This window comes from Hippocampus zosterae, chromosome 1 (genome assembly GCF_025434085.1).
Source record: "Hippocampus zosterae strain Florida chromosome 1, ASM2543408v3, whole genome shotgun sequence".
Lineage (NCBI taxonomy): Eukaryota > Metazoa > Chordata > Actinopteri > Syngnathiformes > Syngnathidae > Hippocampus > Hippocampus zosterae.
The window spans coordinates 3,500,390-3,527,207 of NC_067451.1; the positions used below are offsets into that span (position 1 = coordinate 3,500,390).

General features: G+C 45.6%; 5 protein-coding genes across 29 annotated transcripts in view; 4 read left to right on the forward strand and 1 right to left on the reverse strand.

Moving 5' to 3' along the window:
* The first annotated feature begins 31 nt into the window (after window positions 1-31).
* On the forward strand, window positions 32-3,142 carry si:ch211-63p21.2 (FH1/FH2 domain-containing protein 1). The gene is made up of 9 exons (XM_052079548.1): window positions 32-709; window positions 781-921; window positions 1,325-1,507; window positions 1,596-1,715; window positions 1,790-1,951; window positions 2,033-2,283; window positions 2,346-2,553; window positions 2,631-2,739; window positions 2,835-3,142. The coding sequence occupies exons 1-9, from the start codon at window positions 254-256 to the stop codon at window positions 2,870-2,872; spliced, it is 1,668 nt and encodes a 555-aa protein (XP_051935508.1). The 5' UTR covers window positions 32-253; the 3' UTR covers window positions 2,873-3,142.
* Window positions 3,143-5,996: 2,854 nt separating this feature from the next.
* On the forward strand, window positions 5,997-11,838 carry arsj (arylsulfatase family, member J). Its single transcript, XM_052062564.1, has 3 exons — window positions 5,997-7,168; window positions 8,946-9,972; window positions 11,154-11,838. The coding sequence occupies exons 1-3, from the start codon at window positions 6,912-6,914 to the stop codon at window positions 11,481-11,483; spliced, it is 1,614 nt and encodes a 537-aa protein (XP_051918524.1). The 5' UTR covers window positions 5,997-6,911; the 3' UTR covers window positions 11,484-11,838.
* Window positions 11,839-13,458: 1,620 nt separating this feature from the next.
* On the forward strand, window positions 13,459-14,796 carry LOC127599139 (calcium/calmodulin-dependent protein kinase type II delta chain-like). The gene is made up of 4 exons (XM_052062837.1): window positions 13,459-13,828; window positions 14,002-14,077; window positions 14,152-14,246; window positions 14,471-14,796. Exons 1-4 carry the CDS (start codon window positions 13,723-13,725, stop codon window positions 14,695-14,697), a joined length of 504 nt encoding a protein of 167 aa, XP_051918797.1. The 5' UTR covers window positions 13,459-13,722; the 3' UTR covers window positions 14,698-14,796.
* A 1,001-nt stretch (window positions 14,797-15,797) lies between these two features.
* Window positions 15,798-26,818, reverse strand: part of LOC127598272 (ankyrin-2-like) — a 35,544-nt gene continuing 24,523 nt past the window's right edge. For 9 of the 24 annotated variants that reach the window (XM_052062050.1, XM_052062021.1, XM_052062031.1 and 6 more), the window contains 7 exons: window positions 22,570-26,568; window positions 21,167-21,241; window positions 20,969-21,100; window positions 17,909-18,056; window positions 17,701-17,752; window positions 17,369-17,521; window positions 15,798-16,403 (listed from right to left, as the gene is read on the reverse strand). In XM_052062050.1, coding sequence (XP_051918010.1) covers window positions 16,389-16,403; window positions 17,369-17,521; window positions 17,701-17,752; window positions 17,909-18,056; window positions 20,969-21,100; window positions 21,167-21,241; window positions 22,570-26,568 — 4,574 coding nt within the window. In that variant the 3' untranslated portion in view covers window positions 15,798-16,388. The remainder of the gene's footprint in view (window positions 16,404-17,368; window positions 17,522-17,700; window positions 17,753-17,908; window positions 18,057-20,968; window positions 21,101-21,166; window positions 21,242-22,569; window positions 26,569-26,818) is intronic. The other 15 variants (XM_052062149.1, XM_052062133.1, XM_052062141.1 and 12 more) reach the window with 15 other exon arrangements.
* Window positions 19,811-26,818, forward strand: part of aco1 (aconitase 1, soluble) — a 56,244-nt gene continuing 49,236 nt past the window's right edge. Inside the window, exon 1 of one of the 2 annotated variants that reach the window (XM_052062387.1) lies at window positions 19,811-20,312. The gene's annotated coding sequence lies outside the window, so the exon portion shown is untranslated. The remainder of the gene's footprint in view (window positions 20,313-26,818) is intronic. The other variant, XM_052062384.1, reaches the window with a different exon arrangement.

The following is a 26,818-nucleotide window of genomic DNA, read 5'->3' on the forward strand; positions in this document are numbered from 1 at the left end:
TCGGAGCGGTTGGTGTGTGCGCAAGCGGCGATTGCCCCCCCCCCCGATAAAATGCCCGATAAGGAAATGAAGGGAAAGGGCGCAGCTCAAAATCAACTCCAGCGACGCACGGGCTCCCTCTCAGAAGGAGGACGACCCAGGCGGCCTTGATGTTTCCCCATCGGTGGCAGGCGCGAGATTTGCTGGATCTCGTTCAAACCGGTGGGACTTTGTCCAGGTTCCGATTGAAATTTCGAAATTGAAGCGACACATCATGAAGGAGCCGCAGCAAAGCAAAGAGACCCCCCCGATGGTCGACTTTGACCAAGCCTGGCCCCTCCAACCCGCCGCTCGTCTCTGCCTTAACGCCTTGGACTTCAGCGACCTCTGGGATGAGGAAGACGTGGACGCTGACGGCGCAGAACGGGAAGCAAGCGACTCCAGCAGGGAAGGATTCCGCGGCGTCTCAGCACCTCTGCCGCCCCCTCCTCCTCCTCTCGACCCCCAAATCTTCACGGGCTCCCCCAAGAGCGCTTCCCCTAAAAGCGGCACCCTGAAGCTCCACTGGCGGCCGCTGCAGAACGTGGCCCCGCTTCCCAGGAAGACTCGTTTCGGGACGCAGACCATCTGGAGTGCGCTGGAGCCGGTCCATTTGGATACGGCGCGACTGGAGTTCCTGTTTGAATGGAAAGGCAAAAACCCTCGCTTGAGTCTCGCTTCTGGCCAGCGGGTAAGAGTCGTCGGCGGTAAGTACGAACTCCGGCCCGCGTTCCTGCTGAGCGTCTCGCATTTGCGAACCAGAAACAAGCCTCGGTCTCGGCGTTGGCGATGAAGAGGAGTAACAACGTCAGCATCACCCTGAGCGCCCTGCCTCCCCTTCACCTCCTCCCGCCTGCAATTCGAAGCATGGACGGCACCGTCCTGGACCGCGAGGACATCCAGGTGCGGGTGTGGGGGGGCGATCGTTCGACTTCCAATGCCGTCGTTGTCACGTTTCTGTCGAACTGAATGTTTTGGATCCCAAATATTGTCGACTCGAGACAAGGATTCCGTAACAAAAAATGTTTAATGTACAAAAATCGCACAGACGAAAGGGTAACATAAAGGGTTGGTCAAAACAGGGACCAGGGAGCAGTAAAACTAAACGAGAACTAAAAGCGTTTCACAAAAGGCAAGGCAGGAAAACAAACCCGAGACGACAAACGAAAAACAAAGTATCGAATAAACGCAAGCAAGCAAAAAAACTGCAAGATTGGCAGTGGGTGTGCAAGTCTGCCACCTGCTGGCGAGACTAGGAACGGGAACACGACAGCCGTTTGGTTTTAGGCTTTGCTCTGCCTTGCAGCGACTTCGGACTCTGATCCCAACGGAGGAGGAACTAAGTCTGATCAAGGAGGCCAAGGCCCAGAATCCGAACTCCCGTCTGGCCCCGGCCGAGCTCTGCTTACTGGCTTTGGGGGAGATCCCTCACCTGGACCGCAGACTTCAGCTGTGGGCCTTCGTGTTGGATTACGACTCCTTGGAGCAGGTGAGTGCCGGACCAGGTTTTCGGACGTGACTCCAGGGTTCTTTTGCGAGTCACCGCGTTACCGCCTCCCACCCTCACCGTTTGTTAGGAAATCGCCAAGCCTCTCTTCTACCTGAAGCAGGCCATGGAGCAGCTGGCCGCCAGCCAGACCTTCAGACATGTTCTCGCGACGGTGCTGGCCATCGGGAACTTTCTCAACGGACGTAAGGTGAGTGTGACGGTTGGGAACCGGCGGCTGGGTTCCCTACCTCCGGTTGTTAACCGCCGTCCGTTGCGCCGCAGGCCCGCGGTTTCGAGTTGAGCTACCTGGGCAAGCTGTCTCAAGTGCGGGACACTCGTTCTCGCCAACCTCTGCTCCATCACGTCTGCGTGCTTCTCCTGCAGCTCTACCCGCAATCCTCGGACCTCTACTCGGACCTGACGACCGTGAGCAAAGCCGGCAAGGTGCGGTCGCGTTCTCTCCCCGGCACAAATTCCACCGTCAAAAAGTTCAAACGCAGTTCAACCGGTCCCGCGTATTTACAGTGCGACTACTCCTCGGTCCTCGCCAACCTGGACCGCCTTGAGGCCCTGTCCAAGAGATCATGGGAGCAGTTGAAGGTTTTGGATAAAGCGGACGATTTAAAATGGGCAAAAGGGGGGAAGAGACGACTTGTCGGTGGAGGGGAAAGTCCGGGGCTCTGCGGCACGCTTCGTCACGAGCTACCAAATCTTCTGGAAGAGTGCGAGGACAGGACCAAGGTCCTGAGAGCCGTACATCGTCGGGTTATCAACAGGTTGGTTTGAAGACGGAGCCTTCTGTTGACGGTGCGTCTGAAAACAAAGCGCATTTTTCCAGGTTCCACTCCTTCCTTCTGTTCCTGGGCTACTCCAGAGCGATGGCGCGAGAAACCAGAGCCGAGGACTTCTGCAAAACCATCAGTGACTTCTCTCTGGAGTTCCGGGCCGCTCGGCAGACGGTCCGCCTTCAGAAAGAACGCCCCGCGGGAAGCCCGGTTTCGAACGCCCCAACCAGAGGGGCCAAATGTCAGCCATCTCAGACAGCGGTACAGCAAAATGGCGCGCCTTGACGGGCAGTTAGTCCGGCAAGCGGTGGCTCACTGGATCTGTTTCGCTTGGCTAGGAAATCCAGGAACATAGCACGCTGGAGGAGGTGCTGAGAACGTCCGAGTCCACCTCCAGGCCGGATGTTACTCTGCCTCTGCGCCGCAGGAGGATGCCAAACGTGCGAGGTGAGGCTTCTTTCGAAAGTCTTTGATTTTTCTAACGAAGAAATAAATCCTTCTTCTTCTTTTCTTCTTTTTTTTTTCTTTTGTACCCGGGCCAGGTCCTTGTCTTGATAAAATTCAAGGGGAAGCTTGCTGATAAAAAGCGAATACAGTTTGTCACACGTGTAGTAAAAGTGGTCGCAGAACCGTGTGTGTGTGTGTGGCCTTTTTTGTTGTTGTTTTTTTTTTGTTGCTTTCGTCGACAAACCGACTTGATGATAAACAGAAGAAGAAAGACTTTTCAGAACTATTAAGTGCCATTTCCATCAATGATTGTTCTTTCACGATCCTTTATCAACATCATTTTAGCCGTGTTCCTCAACTTTTGTTCATGTTTTATTCCTCCTTTCAAATAAAGCTTTGTTGTTTGGCATTTACAAGCAAGGAGGCAGAAAATGCTCCTGTCTGTGTTCTTTTGGTGCTACCGCATGCGGTGTTATCGTTGATCAAGGTCAAGGCGACCTATGCGATTGACACTTGTTTGGAAACGCTGCAGAAAAATAGGAACAACTTCTCTTTAATCATGTGTTCTTAAAGACGTTACCATACCCTCGTTTTACACTTGCCTCAAGAGCCAAGAATGTGTTCGTGTTGGAGCCACGGGCCATTTGTCTAAGTAGTTTTCTTGGTCTTCACCCAGACACAAAGTGGAAAAGGGAGTTTACGTTTGTCCCTTATAACGAAAAAAAAGGCAGCCTGTTATGTACAGTAAAATAAAAGGGATGGCGCCGCCTTGTGGATAGAAGACTGTCAAACGTAATGTCGTTTTACCTCCGACTCCGCCTTTAGCCTCCAGTTGGACGTCGACGTCACCGCCATATTAGATGTGGCACAACCGGAACGATATGTAATAACATGACTCCTTCGTTTGCCACTTGGAGAAGGAGCAGCCGTTTTACGATCACATCTCATCTCATGGGATGGAGACGGAACAATTTCAAAACATTTTCGAGCATATATTGTCTTACCATTTTGCAAATGAAACTCAATGACAGTATTATTATTTGATTACATTAGTCCAAAGTAACTACCCTGACTTTCTTAACTAAACTTTCTCAGACTATCCAGATTTTCCAAAGCTACAACAGTGTGAAATATCTACAGCGATGTCTATTAGTACAGTAGTAGTCAAATGGCTGACTGAATACAAAAACGATTAAAAAAAAGTAAGTTGAGGGTTTCGTTATTTTTTAGCGGATAGCTCTACTTTACGAACGACAAAAGGAGGGATGGAATCCTTTAAATACAGTTTTATATTTAAAAAAAAAAGGGGGGGGGGAGACGTTCGAGAACACAACTTTTTCCTGTAACGAAAACACTTCCTGCTTCTCTTCAGCCAATCAGACACAAGCAACATAAGAATGTTTCAACAATTATTAAACAGAATATAATTTAGGTCACTATAACGTAAATGAATATAATGCTCAAATATAAAACGAAAATAATTAACAATTTAACATAAGCTTATAAAAAGAATATTATAAATCTTGTTTTTAACATAAGCTTACAAAAAGAAAATTATAAGTCTTGTTTTTTTTCCAGACATTTATTCGCATACAGTTTGTATTTAACTTTAATGTGGAGTGCATTTTTCAACAGCCTGGGGGTAGACTGTGTAGCAGAGTCGTCTGTGTGTTCCGTCTGGCGCTATGTTTACAGTCATGTGCAGCGAGCGCTGTGCAGCCAATGAGTGGGCAGGAGTGAGGAGGAGGAGGCGGCGGTGGCGAACCGGCAGAGAAAAAGCCCTTTTTAGACGAAGTTCATGTTTGGTGAAAGAAAGTCAGTGTGCGCCGTCACTCGTTTAGAATCAACTCGGCCGATGTATACATACAGCAAGTCGGTATACCACCAGCTTGTCAACTGTGGGCTTTCTGTACTCCGCGGCCGCAGCTCAAATGCTAACACACGTGATGACAGAACAGGTTGCCCCATTTAAAGCTGTTTTTTTTAATTCTTATATACAAACTGTTAAAAGCTGTATGGTTATATAAAGGAAAGCCAAAGCGATGGAAAACGACTCACCCTTTGTAAACGGCAGAACTGGCATGACACGCAGGCAGAAACCAACTTTTGGGAAAGAAAATTGCAGTTGATTGCCAGGTCGATGTCATTCCTTCAAACTGTGCCATATAGAACAGAGATATGGGGGAAAGTTGGTGTAAAGATGGATTTTACAGCCAGAGTATAAGTAAAAGGGGCTGCAATGAGATTAGAGGTAGCTATTTCGTTAGCATGATAACACCAAACCTGCCTATTTGGGAAAAGAGCCTGTGGCTTTCACGGTTTATTTGGTATGGAAGCGTATTGCTGCCACACCGGGAATAAAGAAACGTATCATGTAAAAAATGTGAAAGTCTATCATGTAATGTGTTGTATTATTTTGTTACGTTATTATGACTTCAAGACGGTGCCGGGAGAGTGGCTGCCTTTACAGCAGCTCCTATACTTTTGTTCTCTTCTACTTTCTTCCTTTCATAACTTTGCTGCTGTAAATTGGGAATTTCTGAAGGTTTTCTTATTCTTATCATTCTTATGTAAAAACGTGATGCTTATCGTGTAAAAATGTGATACCATGTTTAAAAAAAACGTGAAAATTAACAAATTAGAACGTGAATCGTAACGTGTAAAGTACAAGATGTGAACAGGTTGGCCTCGCAGAAGACTCCCCAACTTCTTGGTCCCATCCTGCAGCAGGAGGCAGAGGCGGGTGCTTCCGTACGATACGTCCGAATGCAACGGCGCTAACCCTCAAATCTAAAATCACATTATCCATTTCGTTTCAACATGACAGGCTTTTTAGTCACGTTTTTACCCGATAATCTTCATGTTTTTCAATGTTAATTTCTGTCGTGTTATCAAGTCAGGCACACGTGAGTCCAGCTGTCGTGTTAACGTGGATAACTTTTATTGAGCTTTTCCCGAAGCGTGTATTCTCTCTCGTCTCCCGCTCTCGACGCACACCATGACGTAATCGCCCCGCGACTCTATCGTCATGCTGTACACAATTACACCACAATTTCCACATTTTTAAATGAAAGTATCATTTTCACGTTTTAAAGTGATAATGTCCCCGTTTTTATGTGATAAGTATCACGTTTTTCCATGAAACGTTTTGTGTGTGTATGTGTGTGTGTGTGTGTGTGTTTCCCTTGTGTGGCAGCAATACCCTTCCGTAATTAGGAACCCTCCAAAAATTGGTTCAAATTATATTTCTGCAAATTCCACCCAATTTGTGCTTGTTGTGATAAGATGACAGTAAATCTTATATCAGTATACCCCTAAATAAGGCAAAGAAAAGTACATCAGTAGTTGTATTGATGGTGTCATGCTGCCATGTTGCGAGTGTTGTTTGGGGCCAACACAAGACGGTCTTTGTTGAATTGGGACCCATGCGGTGGGGGGTGGGGGGGGGAACAGCTGGCGTGCTTCTCTTCGTGATAAAGCGGGACGTTTGTGAAATGAGCACTTACAGCGCGCGGCATTCTGGGATCGCAAGGGGGGGGGGGATTGCAAGGTGCTGCTACATGTGGAATGTGTTTGGGTTCATGAAAGCGACAGGCCAGGGCTTGTCCATGATGTAAGGAAAAGGCGATGCTCCAGGTACTTTCACATGACAGCGGGATACGACCGATGACAGTATGGAAAGTACCTACAGAGGAAAATGACTTTCGAACAGCTGTCAGCTGCAGTGATACCGAAGAACAACTTGGACGCTCTTTGTGCTGTCCAGTCCACTGTCGTGACGGATGCGTAACTTTTTTGTTCCGTGTCTTTCGGAGCGGCTGGCGAGCGCGTGTGATATGCTGTCACTTTTACCATCAAGCTGCGTGGCTCTCTCGCTTCGCTCCCTCTTTTCTTTTCGCCGAAGGACCCGCCCACGTACCCGGAGGGGGGGTTACCTCGTAGTGGTTTGCTCGGCGAGCGTGAACATGGACAGTTTTTTTTCTTTCCTCCCACGGTGGAAGTCATCTGGCGTGGACCTGCTACAGAATTCCGCGCGTGCAAATCATTTGCCGTTGGCCGTAGGGCGCCTTCACGCCGACGCGTGCAATGAGGCAGCGAACGGAAGAGCGGATGAGTGAACACGATGGCGAGGCGTCGTTAGTGGACTGATTGCAAACCGGGGCGGCGGCAAAATGTTGATGTGGTGGCTTCCGCTCGGTTTGCTCTTCGGCTTCATCGTGTCGCACACTTGGAGCTCCAATTTTGGCAAATCGCCCCCGCACATCGTCTTCATCCTGGTGGACGACCAGGGCTTCCGGGACGTGGGCTACCACGGCTCCGAGATTAAGACGCCCACCTTGGACCGGCTGGCGGCGCAGGGCGTGAAGCTGGAGAACTACTACGTGCAGCCGCTCTGCAGCCCGTCCAGGAGCCAGCTCATGACCGGCAGGTACGCCGCGAACACGTGGACTCGTCCGCATTTCAAAACTGCAGCAGCTTTCTGTCACGGGACCAGATAATCGCATTTTTTCCGTGTCACTATACGGATATCTTGGAAGAAAACAGTTTTACAGTTGCACAGTTGCAACATTAATGTTTGGTTCATTCATTTGACTCATATCTCATATTTGGGAAGAAAACGACGTACGACACCCCATAACAGTTACAGAATTTAATTTAATTTATAGTATAGCCAGTTTCAGCAATGCAAAAGACAAGGTTTTATTAATGAGAAAAAAATACGATCAAAAAATCTCACTAAAAACACTTGTCATGACTAAGATACGATAAGATAAGATAAGATAAGATAACCTTTATTTGTTCCACATTGGGGACATTTGCAGTCTACAGCAGCAAAATTGGGGGGGGGGGGGTACAGAAGGAGAAAAAAATGAAATGAAAAGAAAAAATAGTTTTCGTTATTGTAAATGCAATTTACTACAACTTACGTAACTAACAACTAACGAATAACTATACTAATTCTAGCAAAACATGATCGTCGTTTTCTTTTGTTAATAGGTCAACAGGTTTTTCCTTTTAAATGTATCGCATTTACTGTATTTCATATTTCACTATTGTTGTACATCCGTACAGAAGATGGAAGGTTGAATATTTTTTTTGAGAGTCTTGGTTTCCTTTGATACTTTTTAAAAATGTATATCTTGCACTCAAAGCACATACTCAATTAATTAAAGGTACGGTGTGAATGACTTAGTGCCATCTTGTGGTGAACTAATGAAATGCAACGACCAAATTTCAAAGCGCGTGTTTTTGAAGCACGCGCACTACGGTGCCTCAGAGAGACCATACTTTAATAACAATAATAATAATGCATTTTATTTAAAAGGGACTTTCAGGACAATGTACAGACAATAAGAAAATACAATGTAAACATTAGTAAACGAGATATTATATAAAAACAGGACATACAATCCTGGTAGGACTTTGCAGGCCTACCAAGTTCTTCGGCCGAGGTTCGTACACTGTAGCCCCCAAACACCCTCTACTCCTCCTTAAATGACAGAAACCTTGCAAAGATAGATTAAAAATACTCTAAACATCCTTTTTGTTGAACGAAGGTCGCTAAATTTGTCTCAAGTAGGTATCCGTAGCAGGAAAATGTTGGTGTAACATAGCAAGCTCTGTAGAGGGCGCCCTATGGAATATAATTAGCGATTACTTCACATACAATTTACATTTTTTTTTAAATTCCGTTGATGTGATTGAACATGTTTTTTGCATATTATTGAAATTGATAATGGGTTTTTGAAGTACATCGAAATACTGTATCAACAAATTATTACATGGTGTCCCTTCAAGAAAAATGACTACGAATGCTAAAACAAACTAAAACTAAAGCGACGTTTTCGAAAACGCAAGAAGCAATACCTGCTTAATAGATTAATTAAAACAAACTGAATTTAAAAAGTCAAAACTAAATCTAAAGTAACTACAATGAAAAATCACAAACTATTACAAGTGTGGTGAGAGATTAAAATATGACATGGGTACAACACCAATATTTATTGCTGCCGCATCACCGCTACGCAGGTTATGTTAAACTGCTTCTTCTCTGTGTTCGCAGTTTTGAGACCTATAGTTATATTGACGGAGGTTGGATGTTGCGAAGTTGTCTTAAGTCAATGAAAATGTTTTTTTGCTCGTAACTCAGCACAAACCTACACCAAATTTGTTTTGACTAGCTTGCGCTGGTTTTTGTTTTGCAGGTACCAGATCCACACGGGCCTCCAGCACTCCATCATCCGAGCCACCCAGCCCAGCTGCCTCCCCCTGGACAACGTCACTCTGCCGCAGAAATTGAAGCAGGCCGGCTACTCCACGCACATGGTGGGCAAGTGGCACCTGGGTTTCTACAAACGCGGCTGCCTGCCCACCCGCCGCGGCTTCGACAGCTTCTTCGGCTCGCTCCTGGGAAGCGGCGACTACTACAGCCACTACAAGTGCGAGGGTCCCGGCACGTGCGGCTACGACTTGCACGAGGGCGAAGAAGCCGCGTGGGAGCAGGACCGCGGCTTGTACTCCACGCTGATGTACACGCAAAAGGCCGTCGGGATCTTGGCCAATCACAACCCCAGCAAGCCCTTATTCCTCTACTTAGCCTATCAGGCGGTGCATTCCCCGCTTCAGGTTCCGTCTCGCTACCTGGAGCGCTACAAGGGGATCGTGAACCCTCACCGTCGCAAATACGCAGCCATGGTCTCCTGCCTGGACGAAGCCGTACGCAACCTGACCCTGGCCTTGAAACGCTACCATTACTACGACAACACGGTCATCGTGTACTCCTCGGACAACGGGGGGCAACCGCTGGTCGGCGGGAGCAACTGGCCCCTGCGGGGGAGCAAGGCCACTCTGTGGGAGGGGGGCATCCGGGCGGTGGGTTTCGTCCACAGCCCCCTGTTGGCCAAGAAAGGAACCGAGTGTCGCTCGCTGGTGCACATCAGCGACTGGTTCCCCACGCTGGTCACGCTTGGCGAAGGGACTCTGGACGAGGACCTCAACCTGGACGGCTACGACGTCTGGGAAGCCATCAGCGAAGGGCTCCCCTCGCCCCGCCAGGACATCCTCCACAACATCGACCCCATTTACGTGAAGGCCAAAAACGGTTCGTGGAAAGCCGGCTACGGCTTGTGGAACACGGCCGTGCAGGCGGCCCTGCGCGTGGGCCACTGGAAGCTGCTGACGGGGGTGCCCGGTTACAGCGACTGGGTGCCCCCTCAGACCTTCAACACGCAGGTGGGGTGACTTTCGTCGCATGAATTGACTCGAGTTGGACCGGGGTGATCATAGTGGAGCAGTTATTTTTCACGATAGTTGCTTTTGACGTTTGTTTTGAAATTCATTTTGCGTTCATTGGTTTTATTTGACTTTTTTTATGAGTTTGGCTCTTTTCAACAGTGCTTTGTTGTAATTACTTTTTATTCGTATTATTATTATTATTATTATTATTTTAACACATTCGGTACCAGCCAATTTAGGACCAAGTCTGAAAAGACGCTTAAAAACGTCTTTGGGAGTGAATGAGTTACAATTCTCAAACAACTGTTGGACCGACCTTCTTCTGTATGGCTGAAGATCCGTTTAAAATGAACCCCGAATGCTCATGAATGATATTCATTGACAAAGACAAAAACAAAGGACATTTCTGCAATGTTTCGAGTTAGTTTTCGTTAGCTTTATAAACATAAGACTTTTAAAATCATTTTTAAAGCCATTTTATTTCATGAATAAAACTATTTTATTTATATATATAATATATATATATATAGGCGGCCCGGTAGTCCAGTGGTTAGCACGTGGGCTTCACAGTGCAGAGGTACCGGGTTCGATTCCAGCTCGGCCTCCCTGTGTGGAGTTTGCATGTTCTCCCCGGGCCTGCGTGGGTTTTCTCCGGGTGCTCCGGTTTCCTCCCACATTCCAAAAACATGCATGGCAGGCTGATTGAACACTCTAAATTGTCCCTAGGTGTGTGTGTGAGTGCGAATGGTTGTTCGTCTCTGTGTGCTCTGCGATTGGCTGGCAACCGATTCAGGGTGTCCCCCGCCTACTGCCCGAAGACAGCTGGGACAGGCTCCAGCACCCCCCGCGACCCTAGTGAGGATCAAGCGGCTCGGAAGATGAATGAATGAATGAATGAATATATATATATATATAATATGTAGAAATCATGTTTTATTTTTATTTTTTCCACTTCATGTCGACACCCTCACATTCAAAACTGTCATTTATCGCTTCAAAGGCTGGCGTCTAGTCTGGTGAGTGACTTGGGTGCCAGCAAATGAGAGTCTAGAGTTGGCTGGCTGTTAAGTGGGAGAGACATGACTCGATTTTTTTTTTGGGGGGTGGGCACAGTAACATGCAACTTGCTTGAAAGATTACACCCCGCGACTTACTCCCACCTCTGTTTCTCCACCCAGCGGCTGACTCTGCGCTGGCACAGCGAACGCGTCCGCTGGGACCGCGGCAAGTCCCTGTGGCTGTTCAATATTACCTCAGACCCTTACGAGCGGGTGGATTTGTCGCAACGCTACCCACACGTGGTCAAGAAGATGCTCATGCGGCTCGTGCAGTACAACAAGACGGCGGTGCGAGTGCACTACCCGGCCAAAGATCTGCGCTCCAACCCGCAGTACAACGATGGCGTGTGGGGGCCCTGGTACAAGGACGAGATCGGGGACAGATACGACCACCTGTTGACAAACCATTTGAATAGCAGAGGGGGCTGGAACAGAAAAATTCAAAAGTAGCAGGCCGGGCGTCTTCGTGGAAGACGGAATGTTTCTCAGGGATCACTCGGGACTTCCCGTTGTGGAATTTTAACAACGAGTGGGGAACATGAGAAACTCGTGGGCCCCGTCGGACCAGTTCATCTTAGAATGCACCAAGAATAATGTTGTGAGATTAAGAATAATGGTTTCATGTTACGATGACAAAAAAAAAGGAAAAAAAAGTCATGGCATGAGGTTGAAGTCAGAATATTGCAAAGAGACCAAGTCGGAATATACTGTGAAAAAGTCACTTTTCTCAAAAAAAAGTTACTTATGAAATAAGTCCTAATGTTGCATGAGTAAAGTCATAAATTCACAAGCAAAAAAAAAAAAATAGACTTCATGCCAGAAGCATCAAGACAGAATATATTGACAAAAAACACGTCATGTTATAATGTATCAAGAAAGTCCGATAATGTCAGAGTACGCCATCAAAAAAGTTACACAAATAGGATCGGAATTTTCACCAAAAAAAAAAATGGCATGACAATCCAAGAAAAAAGGGCAGGGTCAGAATATTCCCCCCCCCCCAAAAAAACCCCAAAAAACACCTCGAGTTCCAAAAATCACATTAGCTACTATTTGGGAAAAAAGTAACGAGTTTAAAGTTGTGAGAAAAAAGGCTACGTTATAGTACAAAAAAATACCTGGTAAAATCAGAATACTATGAAAGATGACAGGAATGTCTTGAAATCACAACCCCCGCCCCCAAAAAAGGAAAAAGTTTGTTACGAAGATAGGATAGTCATATGAAAAATACAATAATGTTACATAAATACTTTTGTAGGCGGCCCGGTAGTCCAGTGGTTAGCATGTGGGCTTCACAGTGCAGAGGTACCGGGTTCGATTCCAGCTCCGGCCTCCCTGTGTGGAGTTTGCATGTTCTCCTCGGGCCTGCGTGGGTTTTCTCCGGGTGCTCCGGTTTCCTCCCACATTCCAAAAACATGCGTGGCAGGCTGATTGAACACTCTAAATTGTCCCTAGGTGTGAGTGTGAGCGTGGATGGTTGTTCGTCTTTGTGTGCCCTGCGATTGGCTGGCAACCGATTCAGGGTGTCCCCCGCCTACTGCCCGAAGACTGTTGGGATAGGCTCCAGCACCCCCGCGACCCTGGTGAGGATTAAGCGGAAAATGGATGGATGAAAATACTTTTGTAAAACTGTGACGCTTACATGGGAGTAAAAATACTACTGTCATATCCAAACACATCCACCACCTTGTAGGTTTTTAAATGCAATAGTTTTAGTTTTAGTTTTTTTATTTTTATTTTATTTTTTTTTACTGTTTGTACTTGCCGACTGGTCTCGGGATGCTTTGAATGTAAAACAGCCAACATAATAAACTCAGTTGTCCGGTTCTGAACTCCTGCATTCCTCGCGCTATTGGTCTGGCTGCAAATGCTTCTCATTCCCGTTGATTTCCTTTTTCTCAGACCATCTGGAAGTTGACAGGTGGGGCACGTTGAAATGCGGCCAGCTGGCGCACTCTTGCCGGGCTGGCTGTGTTTCGCTTTTCGATGCAAAGAGGAAAAAGGAGATGGATGGGAAAGCGGGCTTCTTCTTCTTCTTTTTGTCCTTCTCAGTGGACGCAACATCTGAGAGCGCTCGGCTTACGGCGTGTGGAATCCAGCCCGGCCCTCCCATATCCTGCCTGACCTCTGCGCTCACATTGTGAAGCATTTTTGCCATAACTCACTATCGACTTGGAATACTACGAGAAGCAAAAAATATATAAAAAAAAATGCCTGAATGATAAGGCAAAATAACTGTATGGAAATATTACAAAATAAAAGGTTGTAATTCTACGTTATAAAAGTCGTAATATTGCGGAAAATTGTGGTATGTCATGCAAAAGTTTTGAGAATAAAGTCAGAGTACTGTACTCGGAGGAAAGTTGCAGTAGTATCATAAAAACAAAAGACATTTTTTTGGGGGGGGGGGGTATTTATTCTACATAATCTCCAGGGACCCGGACTATGAACGAGAATAAAGTAAAAATTTAAGGTAAAAACAAGCTGCATTGAAACGGAGCAAAACTGGACTCGTTTTTGGTCCACACACACTTTTTTTTGTATTTACAAATGAAAGTCCACGAGGACTCCAAAAGGACACTTCAAAACCAACAGACTTCTATCTCCGCAAGAATCCAAGCAAAGACAACACGGTTTCCAGACGACAAATTTCTCTTGAAATTGTGAGACAACATTTGATCGAGGGAGAATGCTTCTCCATCTCTTTGTGCTTTTGCTCTCACTGGAGGGAATTCTGAGCACCGAAGTGTCTGTTCAGTGGGCCGGGAACAGCAGCGAACCCGATGCCGTCCGAGGTAAATCGTTGACTCGCAGGATTAGCAGCCGCACTGTAATCCATAAAATGCTTTTCAAATGTTGCAAATTTAAAACACACAATATTACGCGGAACAAATGATAAACCAGTGCAGTTTGCAGTCTCACTGTTTCGATGATGCATGTGACGTAACATTCCAAATGGGTCTAATAGCTCGACAGCAGGAGATCATTGAAGTCACAAAAAAGCTACTGACGGCCATCACCACGGCAGACTACGACTCTTACAAGTCAGTTCAATTCAGTCACTCGACTCGCTCCGATTCATCGGCTCGTTCATTGTCTTTCTGGCATTGTGTCGAAGGGAAATGAGCGATCCGGGTCTCACGAGCTTCGAGCCCGAAAGCCTCGGCGTCCTGGTGCGCAGCATGGAATTCCATCGCTTCTTACTGGAGAATGGTAACCGAATGTATTTTTATGGCAATACACAACAAGTGATATGTTTGGAAACGTGGATTTAAAAAAATAAGTAATCGTAGGACAATAAAGTCAGAATACTGCAATCAAAACTTGGAGTGTTAAAAGAAAAAAAAATAAAATTGGAAAAAAAGAAACCGAACAGGAACAAAGTTGCAATACTGAAATATAAATCTGTAACACTACTGTGACTTTTGGCTTTTCAGCACGAGCCCTCGGTTTGCGTCACACGATCATGATCGACCCTTACGTGCACATGATGGGCGATGACGCGGCCTGCATCGCGTACGTGCGCCTCACCCAGGCCCTCGGGAGCGACCTGGCTGCTATCCACACCAAGGTGGAGGAGACTCGCATTTGGCATCGGCGCAACGGCACCTGGCGCCACATTCACTTCCATAGAAGCAGGCCCATCACATTGCACTCAAAGTAACACCCACAACAAGCAAAGGCGACTTCTTACCAAAGTCACCAAATGAAAATTGCAAAGAAAATGTAGAATCCAAGAAAATGAATTCCTTTTTAAAAATTATTATTCGTTCATATCTTACTTTTTTTTTCATTTCCAGTGTTAGGAAACGTATTCTGTGACGCCACTTCCTGTAAATCTCTTCCGGTTTGATCGCGAACGCGGTGTGGACATGTTTTGTGCTCAGTGTACGATCCGCCGCCGTTTACCATGAAGGATCGGTGAAGCGATGCCGTAAGTTCACTGATATCATACTCGAGATGTTATGAAATCGAAGATCGCAGAGTTTGATAAAATGTAGTTTATTGTGGCATTGGCGTGTTCTTACAACTGTCGAGTGTCGTTGTATGGAACGACCAAATGTCGCCCTCTGCTGGCTACGTGCATACCTTGAATTATAAAATGATGATTGTCCAAATTGTTTTTGTTTGGACTTTATTCTCATTAAATTCTCACTCAGTGTCGTGTCCTTGTTTGCTCTTGGCTACTGTCATGTTTGTTTGCTGCAATCAGATTTGTTTCAGTCATGTTTTGGTTGCTGTTATGTTTTTATAAGATAAGATATCCTTTTTATCTTCAGTCATGAAGCTAACTGCCGTCGTGACCTCGCTTATAAACAAAATGTACAGTGCAGAATTGCCGACCATTCCTTAGCAACGTTACCGATCGATGCTGCAGTTGTTCGTTTCACGTCTAATAGAATATTTTTTTCTTCAGACTGTATAGGCGTATTTGTAATTGACATGTTTATAATAACTGTGTTACATGTTCATGTTTTTACATCTCTAAATGTTCATACTGTATTATTTGTCGTAGTTGTCAGCCATTTTATTGGAAACGTTACAACGAACTGCCGTTAAAACGTACAGATTCGTTATATCCCTCGAATTACGTTGTCACGTGGTTCGACTTATGCTGTGGGCCGCTTAAAAGTGGATGGCAGGCCCAGGCTGGCCCCCGCGCTATAATTTGGAGACCGCCGACCTAACATTTGCTTATTTATGTATTTTTTATACATAACATCTTGACCCATGACAAAATGATGACGCTGCTGAGGAGCGGCCTACAATTTTGTAAGGCGTTTATTCACGAACACGGGTGTGAACAATCGTGCACTTTGACAGCTCGTCACCAATCCGATCTTCTTTCCTCCCACAGCCTTTTTAGGAGCTGCGACGTTACACTGGACTCCAGGCGCCACACACACACACACACTCAACTTGCACTCGCTCTCAAACACGTTGACTCAAGACAGACTTTCTCGCTTCACACATATCCACTCTTTCCGTCACGCGCATTGCGTAGTCGCTGCGACTACACCAGACAAAGTCGCTGTAAATCAATGACGGCGCATGAAGAGGTTGGCTCATTGATCATCCTTCCGGTTGTACAGTCGACCTTGGGACAATAGGGATGCAGTCTTTGGCCACTAAAGGAGCAAATGATAAATCCTCCACATCCCTCAAACACACACACACACACACACACACACCAAAAAACAAGAATATTCCACAAACTGTGTGAACAAAGAATCCATCAATCAGCACAAAGATGGAAGATGAAGGTTCCGCAGCTGCGCAGTCCCATCACGTTTCTCATCCCCTACGCTCATGCTTGCGGGGCTGTGGATGCAGCTGCTGCTCATCCGTTGGACTTTATGTGTCTGGCTTCTGGGGGGGGAGGGGGGGGGTGCATTGAAGACACACACACACACCACGGAAAAATAACATGTCATTCGGAAGGCAACAATCACTGCAACTGCTGCTTTGTACTGACAGCCGACTTAAATCATGCGATGGGAAAAAAAACTGTGACGATTTACTGTACATCATCCATCCATCCATTTATCCTCACAAGGGTATTGTGGGGGGGGTGGGGGGGGGGGCTGGAGTCTATCCCAGCTGTTTTCGGACAGTAGGCGGCGGACACCCTGAACCAGTTGCCAGCCAATCGCAGGGCACACAGAAACGAACAACCATTCGCACTCACACTCACACCTCTGGACAATTTAGCGTGTTCAATCAGCATGTTTTTGGAATGTGGGAGGAAACCGGAGTACCCGGAGAAAACCCGCGCAGACACAGGGAGAACATGCAAACTCCACACAGGAAGGCCAGAGCAGGAATCGAACCCGGTACCTCTGTACTGTGAGGTCAACGCACAAACCACTCGACCACTGGGCTGTACTGTACATCACATATCACAAAAACAAACTGAGAGCAGAACATGTAATGATCCAAAAATAAAGATTTAATGATGGAGAAAAAAATGAAATGTCTTTCGGGGGGGAAAAAAGTCATTCGGGTTATGAGGAGAATGTTGGAAATATTAGCAGAATAAATTCTGAATGTCACAACAAAAAGATGCACTGTTACGGTTTTATTTTTACGAGAATAAAGTCGAAATTGTAAATGAAAAATGGCGCAATGCCGTGAGAATCACGTTGGAAAATTAGAGGAAAAAAAGTTGCTGTGTTGCGAGATGAAAGTCAGAATTTGACAAAAATAAAATAAATAAAAATAAAAAAAAGTAAAATTGTCATTTACAAAAAGAAAAGAGACTAACGTCACAATACCTGGAAAAAAAACATGGAATGTTTCACCGACCATGAAAAAAAGACGCATTTTTCTCAAACCTTCTCCGAGCGTTCTCTGCTTGCGTCGTGTGACCTCTGTCTCGTCGTGACCATCGTCTTGACAACCTTACTGACTTTCCGATCCTTGGCGGGTTCCACCTCGAACCGCGGCGACGACGACGAGGGCGCGAGGGCGGCGCCCGGGATCCGCTGCTTCGAAACGGAAACGGCGGAATCGTCTCAACGGCGCAAGACAAAATAGCCTAGCTTAGTCCAAACATTTGGACTTGTTTATGTTGAGACAACCTGGTTCAACCCCCCGCCCCCCCCCCCCCCCCCAAAAAAAAATCTGTTTACTGTTAATTGCTCTTGCTCAAGGTTGGAGGACTTGCCTGTTTAAGACTTCCAGCGTGCTCCGAGTCTGCAGACGCGCTTTGCCCACTGCTGCATCATGGCGGCAAACGGCGAGAAAAGGTTTAGCATAAAATATACTGTCGGCCTAACTGAAAGCGCTTCTTTGACAACGTCACGAATGCCGATCAGAGATTCGACGGCAAGGACTTTGGTTCAAACGTGATGAAAAGTGGCCAACGGACTCACCGCGTCGTATCCACGTCACTCTGCCGTCTCGGTTTCATCGCGGCGCCGTCCGAGGATGCCTCCCGTGTCGACGCCTTCGCTTGGGTTTCGATCAGGTGAACGATGTCCGTGCGGTTGATTTCGCTCAGTCCCTTGATGAGTCTCGTTTCTGCATTTGAGGAAAACGTTGCATTGGAGCATTTAGCGAATCGGTGACGTCTGCATTTTGGAGGGTGGCGCTACTGAGCACTACGCAGGCTCGGGAATGGTCTTCTTTATGGATACTAATTTCGACAATATTTTAGCAAGAATAATCATATTCAATAAGTACCAGTTATGTGACCAAAACCATTTCGTTATTGACAATGATGCATCATGCAAATGCTTTACCAAAGCCGACTTCAATGGTCTAACTTCTTTTAACGCCACTGAAAGAATTGTATCATGCTAAAAAATACTTCACATTCTTGACCTGGATAACAAGCAGATCTTTGCTATTATTATAACAAAATTCCATCAAATGGTCACCTGCGTAAGAGGAATGCATCGTCTGTCCTGGTCTTTTGTCTTGTAATTGAGTACTACAACTGGTTAGATTGTTTCTTTCATGGCCTACTTGGTCTATATTTATGTCATTGTGGTCTTAAAAGTTTTATGTGTCTCACTGTGCTATTTTATTTATTGCCTTGGGACTACGGCTAAAAACTAGCATTCACGCTAAGCCAGACGCATTTACACAGTTTATTCCTGAGTTGATTAATGTGCACTGTCCCAATGAAAAAAAAAAAGTTGTCCGGCGCATGAGCCCTTGTTTTAATGATCCACTCAAGTGGTAGGGCGCGTGTCCAAAACTGCTCTCATTAGACGGCCATTGAGCCACATTAACTGGGCCCATCATCCAATTAAAATGTCAGAATGAGATACGTGACGTGATGTCAAGACGCAATCAACCCACGCGCCACATGAACTGGACCTCAACCCTGGACCCCAAAATGACTTGCTATCGGCAAATCCTGTTTTACGTCAACATCAATCAGAAATAACAACCGTAATATACGATCCATGTTCCAAAAAGATATTTCAACAATCCCACACATTATTACCTACTGGTCTGGCTTAGTTGATAATCTACACTGGGGAAAAATCTGGGCTCTCCCATACAAATACATCCTGACTAATAAAGTAAGGGAAATCTCTTTTAAAATGATACACAAATAATATCCCACCAAGCATTATCTTCTTAGGTTCAAGAAAGACATCTCTGTTGATTGTTCATTTTGTGGAATGTACCCTGAAACAATGGTTCACTTGTTCTGGCAATGCCAGAATAGCAACACATTTCAGAAAGTTGTATCCAGATTTATCATTGAACATATTGACTCTGACTTTATGCTATACTGGAAGAATGTACTATTTGGGTTCTACAAAAATAAGGAAAAAAAAAACACTAAACAAACCGTCATTATAAAATTAATAATCATTCTCGCTAAGTTCCATATCCACAAATCCAGATGGAATAATTCAAAATCTCTTTTCTTAATTTTTGAAGTAGAAACAAAGCAGTACCTGAGCTCTATTATGGATTCCAAAAACAAAAAAGCTGTTAAGACTCTGGCTATATGCTCCTTATTTGAAATTTTTGTCTAAAAATCCCCTGGCTTCTTTTTTTTTTCTTTCCTTCTTTTTTGTTTAAACGTTTGTAATGTGTATGTATTGGTAGCACGTTCGTTTTGTTTTCTGTTTGCTGAGAATTGTACTCTGATTTATTCAATAAAGATTAAAGAAAACAATAAAATTAATAACTTTTTCGTTTTTTTCTGTTACTTGTAATATGACATGTTCAATAAAGTTTCAGTACAAAAACACTACCTGGCTGAATCATCCAATTAAAATGTCAGAACGAGATACGTAACCTGACGTCAAGACGCAATCAACACACGCTCAGTTTTGGCGGAAGGCGGAATGCAGCGGCAGGCTAGCTTGGTTTTCATTGAGAGTAAAATAATAGTAAACAATTAATGTGAGTGAAGTAAATTCATTGATAAAGGGCAAATTTAGCACTTTGCCACTTGATCAAAAAATAGAAACGAAACGTTTGGAACCGCATCAGCCGGTGGATATTAACATTGCTGTTTGAACAATGAAAAGGGACGAAACCCGCCCGTTCAACCCGGAACGGCTCAAAAGGAAAACATGGCTAACTGCGTTTGTGAACAGAATGTTGCAGTTTGGCTTTCCTTGCCTGTTGTTGGGAGGAGACACTACATCTTCTACAGTTGGATTCAAAGATTCGAAGCTTTCAGAACATCTGACTAAACATGAATTCATTCATGAATTATTGGACTTTAATGGACATGTTAATGACAAATGTGCCCAGACGAAAGATCGACGTGCCTCCTTTCTATTCAAGAAATAAACAACACTGGTGAGTAACACTCTACACTAACACTTGAATTTTGAACAATTCGAAGTGTCTATTCATAGCCCTAAATTGACTATGAATAAAATGGATTGTGGTCTTGATTCAGAATTTACTGTGTTGGCTTTGCCGCTTGTGGCTGCAAAGTGCCGACTGTGGCGCCCCACTCAACATTTCATGCCAGAAATGCCACTGGCCAAACGTTGGCCCGTCGCGATAGAACACACACGATCTGCAACGTTTGTCCACTGGAGGGAAAGTGACCGACCACATAATTGACATTCTGAAATTGAATCTTATTCATGATTAGATGCCGGTCAACAGCTTTCGTTCAAAAGAGGTTTGGTGCAGGTAAAACTTTGGACAAAATTGAACTTTGGACTAAATCATTATTTATAGTGTACTAGGCCACAAACATGGTGGTTTAGACACTAGAGATTAATTTGAGGTGAATCTGGCCCCTGAAATCACACTGCTGGCTTTGATCTTAACAAGAATACGTACTTTACGCAACCATAAAAAAAATATATTCCTACATTTAAAAATAGAAATCTCTATTTTCTGCTCCCGTTTCTCGAAACTGGGCTACTTTTGTCACCTCTGCCGAACATACAAGGTGGGACAATCGAGACGAGAAATGTGTCCTACAACATTGTACAAACCTCTGTCCTCTGTTCCTTCTCCCTCGGTCCATAAATCCAAAAGGGCGTAACTCTGGTCTCGTAAGGAAGCAGGGTTTTCAGTCCTGATCAAGTTGATCCGCTCCTCAGTGAATTCCAGTTCTCGTGCCAGCTCTGAGCCAAATTAAATAAAAATGAAGTGAGCGGCATCGAAGACGGTGAAAAGCAGCCGCGATTTACCTTCCCAGCTGAAGCCCAGGCGGTCAGCTATTGTCAACAAAGTTTGCTTTCTGCTCTCCACTCCATCCTGTGCGTCTGTTGTGAATAACACAGGACGTGTTTATTCAATTGAATCGGGCGAATCAGAAAAGGTTTTAAGGCGGGAACAAAAAGCCTCTTACTTCAGTACCTTTCACACAGAAAAGGGAGATAGGAAATATTTAAGGGGCTCTTTCTTGTCTCAAGATCTGAATGCAGGTTTCAGTCATTTCCAGAAGTGGCAAAAATACTGAAACTCTGTCCCTTAAAATGTGCCTCGTCGGTCCATTTCAAGGTATAGATGTAGGGGGGGAAACAGCAATATTTTTAAGTCTGATAAATGTCAGGTGTTCTCATTTTTGTGACTAGTCTTGTACCTACCAAAACAATCCCCGGTTAATTAAAATGTACCGCGCCATTTTAGGAACTAATGTGATGTCAACTCGTTGGACTGGGCCGGCCCTTTTGCACCCACCTGGTGCTATTGAGTGATATGCTAGCTCGCTTGCCTATGAATGTAAATCTGTCTTTTTTTTCCCCCTGTTTGGTGATCCTAATAAGCTGTCGTAGAGAAAAAAATCCAATGCCAGGCAGGCCGTAAACAAGCACATCTTCGTCATTCAACAGCAACGGTTAGATGATTGTAAATGTGGCATCCAGACTCGATTATTTGTGGATTTATTTAAAGAGAAACGACATAATGTGAGCTGCATCAAAGACAGGCCTGAGCATGCGGCGGCTGATTATTTATGAAGCGCTGCAGCACCGACCTTGTCTGACACAAAGCAAGCAAAAAGGGCATCGTCGATGATGGATTGATGGGCCGTGTCAGAATTGACTCTGGAAAATTGCGCTAATGACTCAAATTTGACGGCTTTCAACGGCGCTACATCACGGCTCCGCCCTCTTGCAGGCAAGTATGGCTGCGCGCGTTAGCTGTCATGGCGACTCGACAAAATGGTTTGCGTGAGCCATTATAATGCAACCAGTGTAATCAAAAACGCATTTGGATCCAGGTTTCCTTGATAAACCGTACATATTTATTCTCCTCACCACCACAGTTACACGTTAAATAGCGGAACAGATTCAGTACTTGGCTGAATTTTGCCACATCTTGATAACTTTGGGTTGTCACCCACAGAGGTTGAGAAAAGTTACAGGCCTTTTTTGAAAAAGTAAGGAGTATCGAGTAGTGACATCTGTTTTCAAATGTCATGAGGAACAGTGAAAAGTCATCATAAAAGTGAAATACTCACGTAAAGTACAGACACTTGAAATGATCTTCAGTACAGCAAAAACGTAATTGTACTTTACTTGCTATTACTGTTCAGTAGCTGTGTGAAAGGCACGGGCTGAGAAAGGAACGGCTTCAACAGGTGGCATACCGTGAGTTGGAACTGAATTGCCGGGGATTTGCTGCACGTGTGTCTCAACAGCGTCGCCGGTCCGCCGCCTAATGGAAACGACATTTCCAGAGGGTAGGGAGTGAAAATCGGTGAACGCGTCCCTTTCGATTACAGATGGATCAAGAAGACCGCTCTCGTCCTCGGAGTTGTCGTCGTCACTTTCTTTCGTTGTCTCAGCCAGTCTTTTCACAAGCTTTGCGGCCTCGTCGCTGATCTCTTCGAAAGATCCGTCAGAGTGCTTCCGTGCCTTGCTTCTCTCTTTGCTGGCTGTTGACGATTGAGAAGATAGGCCACCTTTACCTTTGATGGGCAATCTTGACTGGAAGGCTTTTGGTTTGGTCTCTCCTGTGTTAGTCGTTGGCCTGGTTGAGACCCCCTCGGAGAAGATCTTGGCGGATGTCTTATCCTTGACATCCACACAAGAGCCTTCCGACTTTCTCCGTGGAATCCTGTTTGTCGGCCCTCTGTGTTTTTTGTCTTCGCCGGGTTTGGCCAAAGAGTCTGGTTTGAGAGGCTTAGATTTGATGGGAATTCGTGATTTTGATACGGCGGCAGGAGCAGTTTTATTTTTAACTTGATGGGCTGGCTTGGATTGGCTTTTGAGGGGAACGGTATCAGACGCGGTTTTCGGAGACACTTGGGTCGAATTGGGGGGCTGTATCACTGACTTTGATTCATCTGGAGAAGAATCGGATGACTCTCTTCCCTGCTCAGAGTATATAGATCTTGTAACTGTGGTTTCTGCTGTCTCCACATTCATGATCATTTGATCAGCGGAGCTTGCGTCTAAACCGGAGAATTCTCTATTTGTACTGTGATCTATTTTCGCCTCTCGGCTTTCTAGGTCTTGTTGATCTTTGGCGGCAGGTTTGGCTGAAGCTGAAAGGCCCATTTTGGGGATTTTTGATTTGGCGGATGCCTGATCAACCTCAGTTGCCAACTGAAGCTGCGCATCAACTGTTTCTTCAGACTGCTCCTTGATCTTGACCTCTAGTTTGAGATTGAGGCCGACTTCCTGCTGGGTTGCCGATGCCTTGCATTCTTGCCCGCTGTTTTCTAATATGGACGCCTCAAGTGGATGTTCACCGATTTGGAAAAAAGCAAAGCCACCACCGTCTTCCACACAGCTCCTTTTGGTCATATCAATTGCACCGCTTCGGGTCATTTCAAACAGCTTCCCTTCTTGGAAGAGAAAAGGGTTGGGTTCACTTGTCGGTGTGCTCTCCTCAGTTGGCGTTTTACCCGGTGTGGTGTCTGGTGTGCCCGGCATCGACTGAGAGTCCACCACCAGATTGAGTATCTTCTCTTCCTCGATTTTGAGACGAGCATCAAAAGCGTCATCATTGTCCAGCATGGCAGACCACGAGTACGCTGCGTCCACCTTGGCGGTGACCCCTTTGGACTCTGTTCGGGGATGATCACGTTCAACCTCTTCTGTATCATCATAGATAGACAACTCTGGCTTAAACGTTTCCTTCGTTTGGCTCAGTGCATCACGTCCAACCTCCGGTGCTGCTTTGACTTCATCCGTTACGTTGCCAGCTGGTGCATAGGTGGGAAATTGGGGAACGCTTAAGCCTGGCACAATTTCCCTGGACTTACGTAAACTGTCCTCCTTTTGCTCATCAGTTCTGTTTTCCGTGTTCAATGTTGCCACCGTTTTGGAAGGTCTGTTTGGAGCAGCAACAACAGGTGGCGGAACTGTCGGTTTCGGCGCCGTTTTCAGATTGATGTTGTAGGTTTCCTCTTGGCTGATACTAGCTCTTTTGTTGTGGGATCCATCATTCACACCTGCTGAAAAAGAAGAGGGAACTTTAATATGGGAGTTAGAGAGAAGAGGTAATCCTGCATCCTCAGTGAGTCTTTTCCCCCCAAATTTACATTCTGTGTCCCTTGGGAACTCTAAGTGCCCCTCCATCTCATCAACCGATTTCTTTCTAGCTGTAACTGTTTTGTGAGCTTGACTGCTGTCTGATGTATCCTCCTCCTCTGGGTCTTCATAGATGACTGCTGGTTTGAATGGGAAAGAGAGGGATGAATGGTCAGGATGTTTGGGATTAAAGTCGTAACTTACCTCATCAGAACTAGGGGTGTCGGGGGAGAGAGGACTCTTACCCGAACTCGTCAACTGTGATGTCTGCTCACAACTGTCATCATCAGCACTACCCTCAAGGTCTCGGAAATGCCTACCATGCAACGCATCTTTGATCGACGCTTCATTAGAGGACTCTGGATGGATTAGGGATTGACTTGGATGATCTACCATGAATGGGAATGATGGATGACTGTGCTGGTCAACGGGGCTACTCTCTAAGGAGTCATGAGGAGGGGATTCCTTGGTAGGGCTGGGTTCAATGGAATCTGGGGATTTAATGGAGGAGTTGTCATCCAAAACGGAACTACCTTCGAGCGAGTCTCTGTGGCTTATTGTCAAAGAGTTGTCAGCTAATGGACTGAGAGGATCGGAATCTTGGTTCATAAGCAACTCCAAGCTTCCGTGGCACTTATAAAAGGGTTTCGGAGTTTCAGAAGAAAGTAGAGGCAATGAGAGCTGAAAATCAGAGCTGCTGCCGTCCATATGTTGCTCGACGGTATTCAAAACGGTCTTTTGTGTGCCGGTACTCCTTGAATCAGATGTGGACTCACTTGGTGCGCAGTCATCTGCAGCCTCTCTGAAAGGCACACTCAAGGTCAAATCGGTAGACATTTGGTCACCAGGGTCTGTTGTTTGACTTGGGAAGCCAGTTGTTTCTGTGTCTTTATTTCCTTTTTCAAACACCGCAGTGGTTTTTGCCACTACTTGCGGTGTTTGTTCATTTTTGGGGGAAAGACCCAAACTTTCAGGGCTAGTTCCAGGGGTGGCCAGACCCTCATGTTTGTAACTGTCCTCAGAACTCAAATGAGGCGTTCCAGAACTGGCACTTGTCGAGTCTGCGAGGACTCCTTCCACTTGGGAGTTCTCCTCGTTGTCACCTTTTCCAAAGTCACTCATTTTGGTTATCGCTGACTCGGCGCTGCTCAGTTTTTCCGCCCTGCTGAGTGGACAAATCTTAGAATCGAGAGATACTTCTTGTTCTTTGCGCACAGATTCCGACTTTGGGGTGTCTTCCAATCTTGGCACCCTTGATGTTGTAGGCTTATATGACCCCGATTCTCTCTGGGGGGGCTCTTTTTGAAACACTTGCATCAACTCTTTAACCGAGACACTATCCTCATGTTTTTCCGATCCCGCTGCAGGCGTTGCTCTACGTGGATGGATTTCTTTGACTTTTGGAGGGAGTTTTGCACTAACAGGCAATTGTGAAGGCTTCATTCCTTTTCTCGTTTGTTCTTCCTCTACTTTCTGTTGCAAGGCTTTGACTTTATCTTTGATTGAGCCAATGGGAGTCTCTTCCACAAGCGGAGACACTGATTGTGACGTAACAGAGACCGCGGAGTTACTCACTTGTCGATGATCTTTCCCGACATCCCCAGAACGTGTTTGTACTTTGGTTGAAGGTGTTGATTTTTTTCGGGGTGAGTCAAGCATGTATTCTTTAGGATCACTACCGTCTTTTGTTGCTCTTGGAGTCCCACTGTTAACCGTAGGTGCATAGAAGACAGGCTCTGGGTTTTCCAAAGCTGCCTTCATGTGGGCCTCCTCTATCTCCCTGCCCGAGAGGAGAACCCACTCCTCAGCCGCTCTACTTTTTTCTGTTGCTTCATCATACGCTCCGCTACTTAGTATTTTACTAACTTTCTCAAGGTCCTCTTTAACTTTCTCGAGGTCCTTCTCCATTATTTCTAAGGGGACCCTCGAAACATTTTGTCTTCCTTTCTCAGAACCGCACCCATCCAAAGACTGGGATTTCTTTGAGGGATCGGCTGTCAAAATGACCGTCATTTTGATCAAATCTTGTTTCATCTCCGACACGTCTGATAGGAGGTCTGGTTCCCGAATCAGCTCGGATTTCGGGACTGACGTTGCCATCTCTTCATCTTCCGTGTGGTGAACAAACAAGTAAGGAGTAAAAAAAATAATGAAAAATTCAAATGAAAGGAGACAAACATTTGAGAATGTGGTCAGGCCAAAATGTGTCAGAGGTACACAGTTTACAACCATCATCATTTAACATCTGATCTTCGGGGGATGTGTGCATAAAAAAAGTTTCAAAGAACAAAAGACACCCCAGCTCCTCAAATAAATAAATACATAAAATGAAAAAGCATACGATGTTGAAAGATGTGG

Coding starts and splice junctions, on each gene's coding strand:
- arsj (XM_052062564.1), top strand. CDS start 6,912: ATGTTGATGTGGTGGCTTCCGCTCGGTTTGCTCTTCGGCTTCATCGTG. Junction 7,169..8,945: donor AGCCAGCTCATGACCGGCAG/GTACGCCGCGAA, acceptor TTTGTTTTGCAG/GTACCAGATCCACACGGGCC. Junction 9,973..11,153: donor CTCAGACCTTCAACACGCAG/GTGGGGTGACTT, acceptor TTCTCCACCCAG/CGGCTGACTCTGCGCTGGCA.
- LOC127599139 (XM_052062837.1), top strand. CDS start 13,723: ATGCTTCTCCATCTCTTTGTGCTTTTGCTCTCACTGGAGGGAATTCTG. Junction 13,829..14,001: donor CGAACCCGATGCCGTCCGAG/GTAAATCGTTGA, acceptor TGGGTCTAATAG/CTCGACAGCAGGAGATCATT. Junction 14,078..14,151: donor GCAGACTACGACTCTTACAA/GTCAGTTCAATT, acceptor ATTGTGTCGAAG/GGAAATGAGCGATCCGGGTC.
- si:ch211-63p21.2 (XM_052079548.1), top strand. CDS start 254: ATGAAGGAGCCGCAGCAAAGCAAAGAGACCCCCCCGATGGTCGACTTT. Junction 710..780: donor GTCTCGCTTCTGGCCAGCGG/GTAAGAGTCGTC, acceptor TTTGCGAACCAG/AAACAAGCCTCGGTCTCGGC. Junction 2,740..2,834: donor GAGGATGCCAAACGTGCGAG/GTGAGGCTTCTT, acceptor TACCCGGGCCAG/GTCCTTGTCTTGATAAAATT.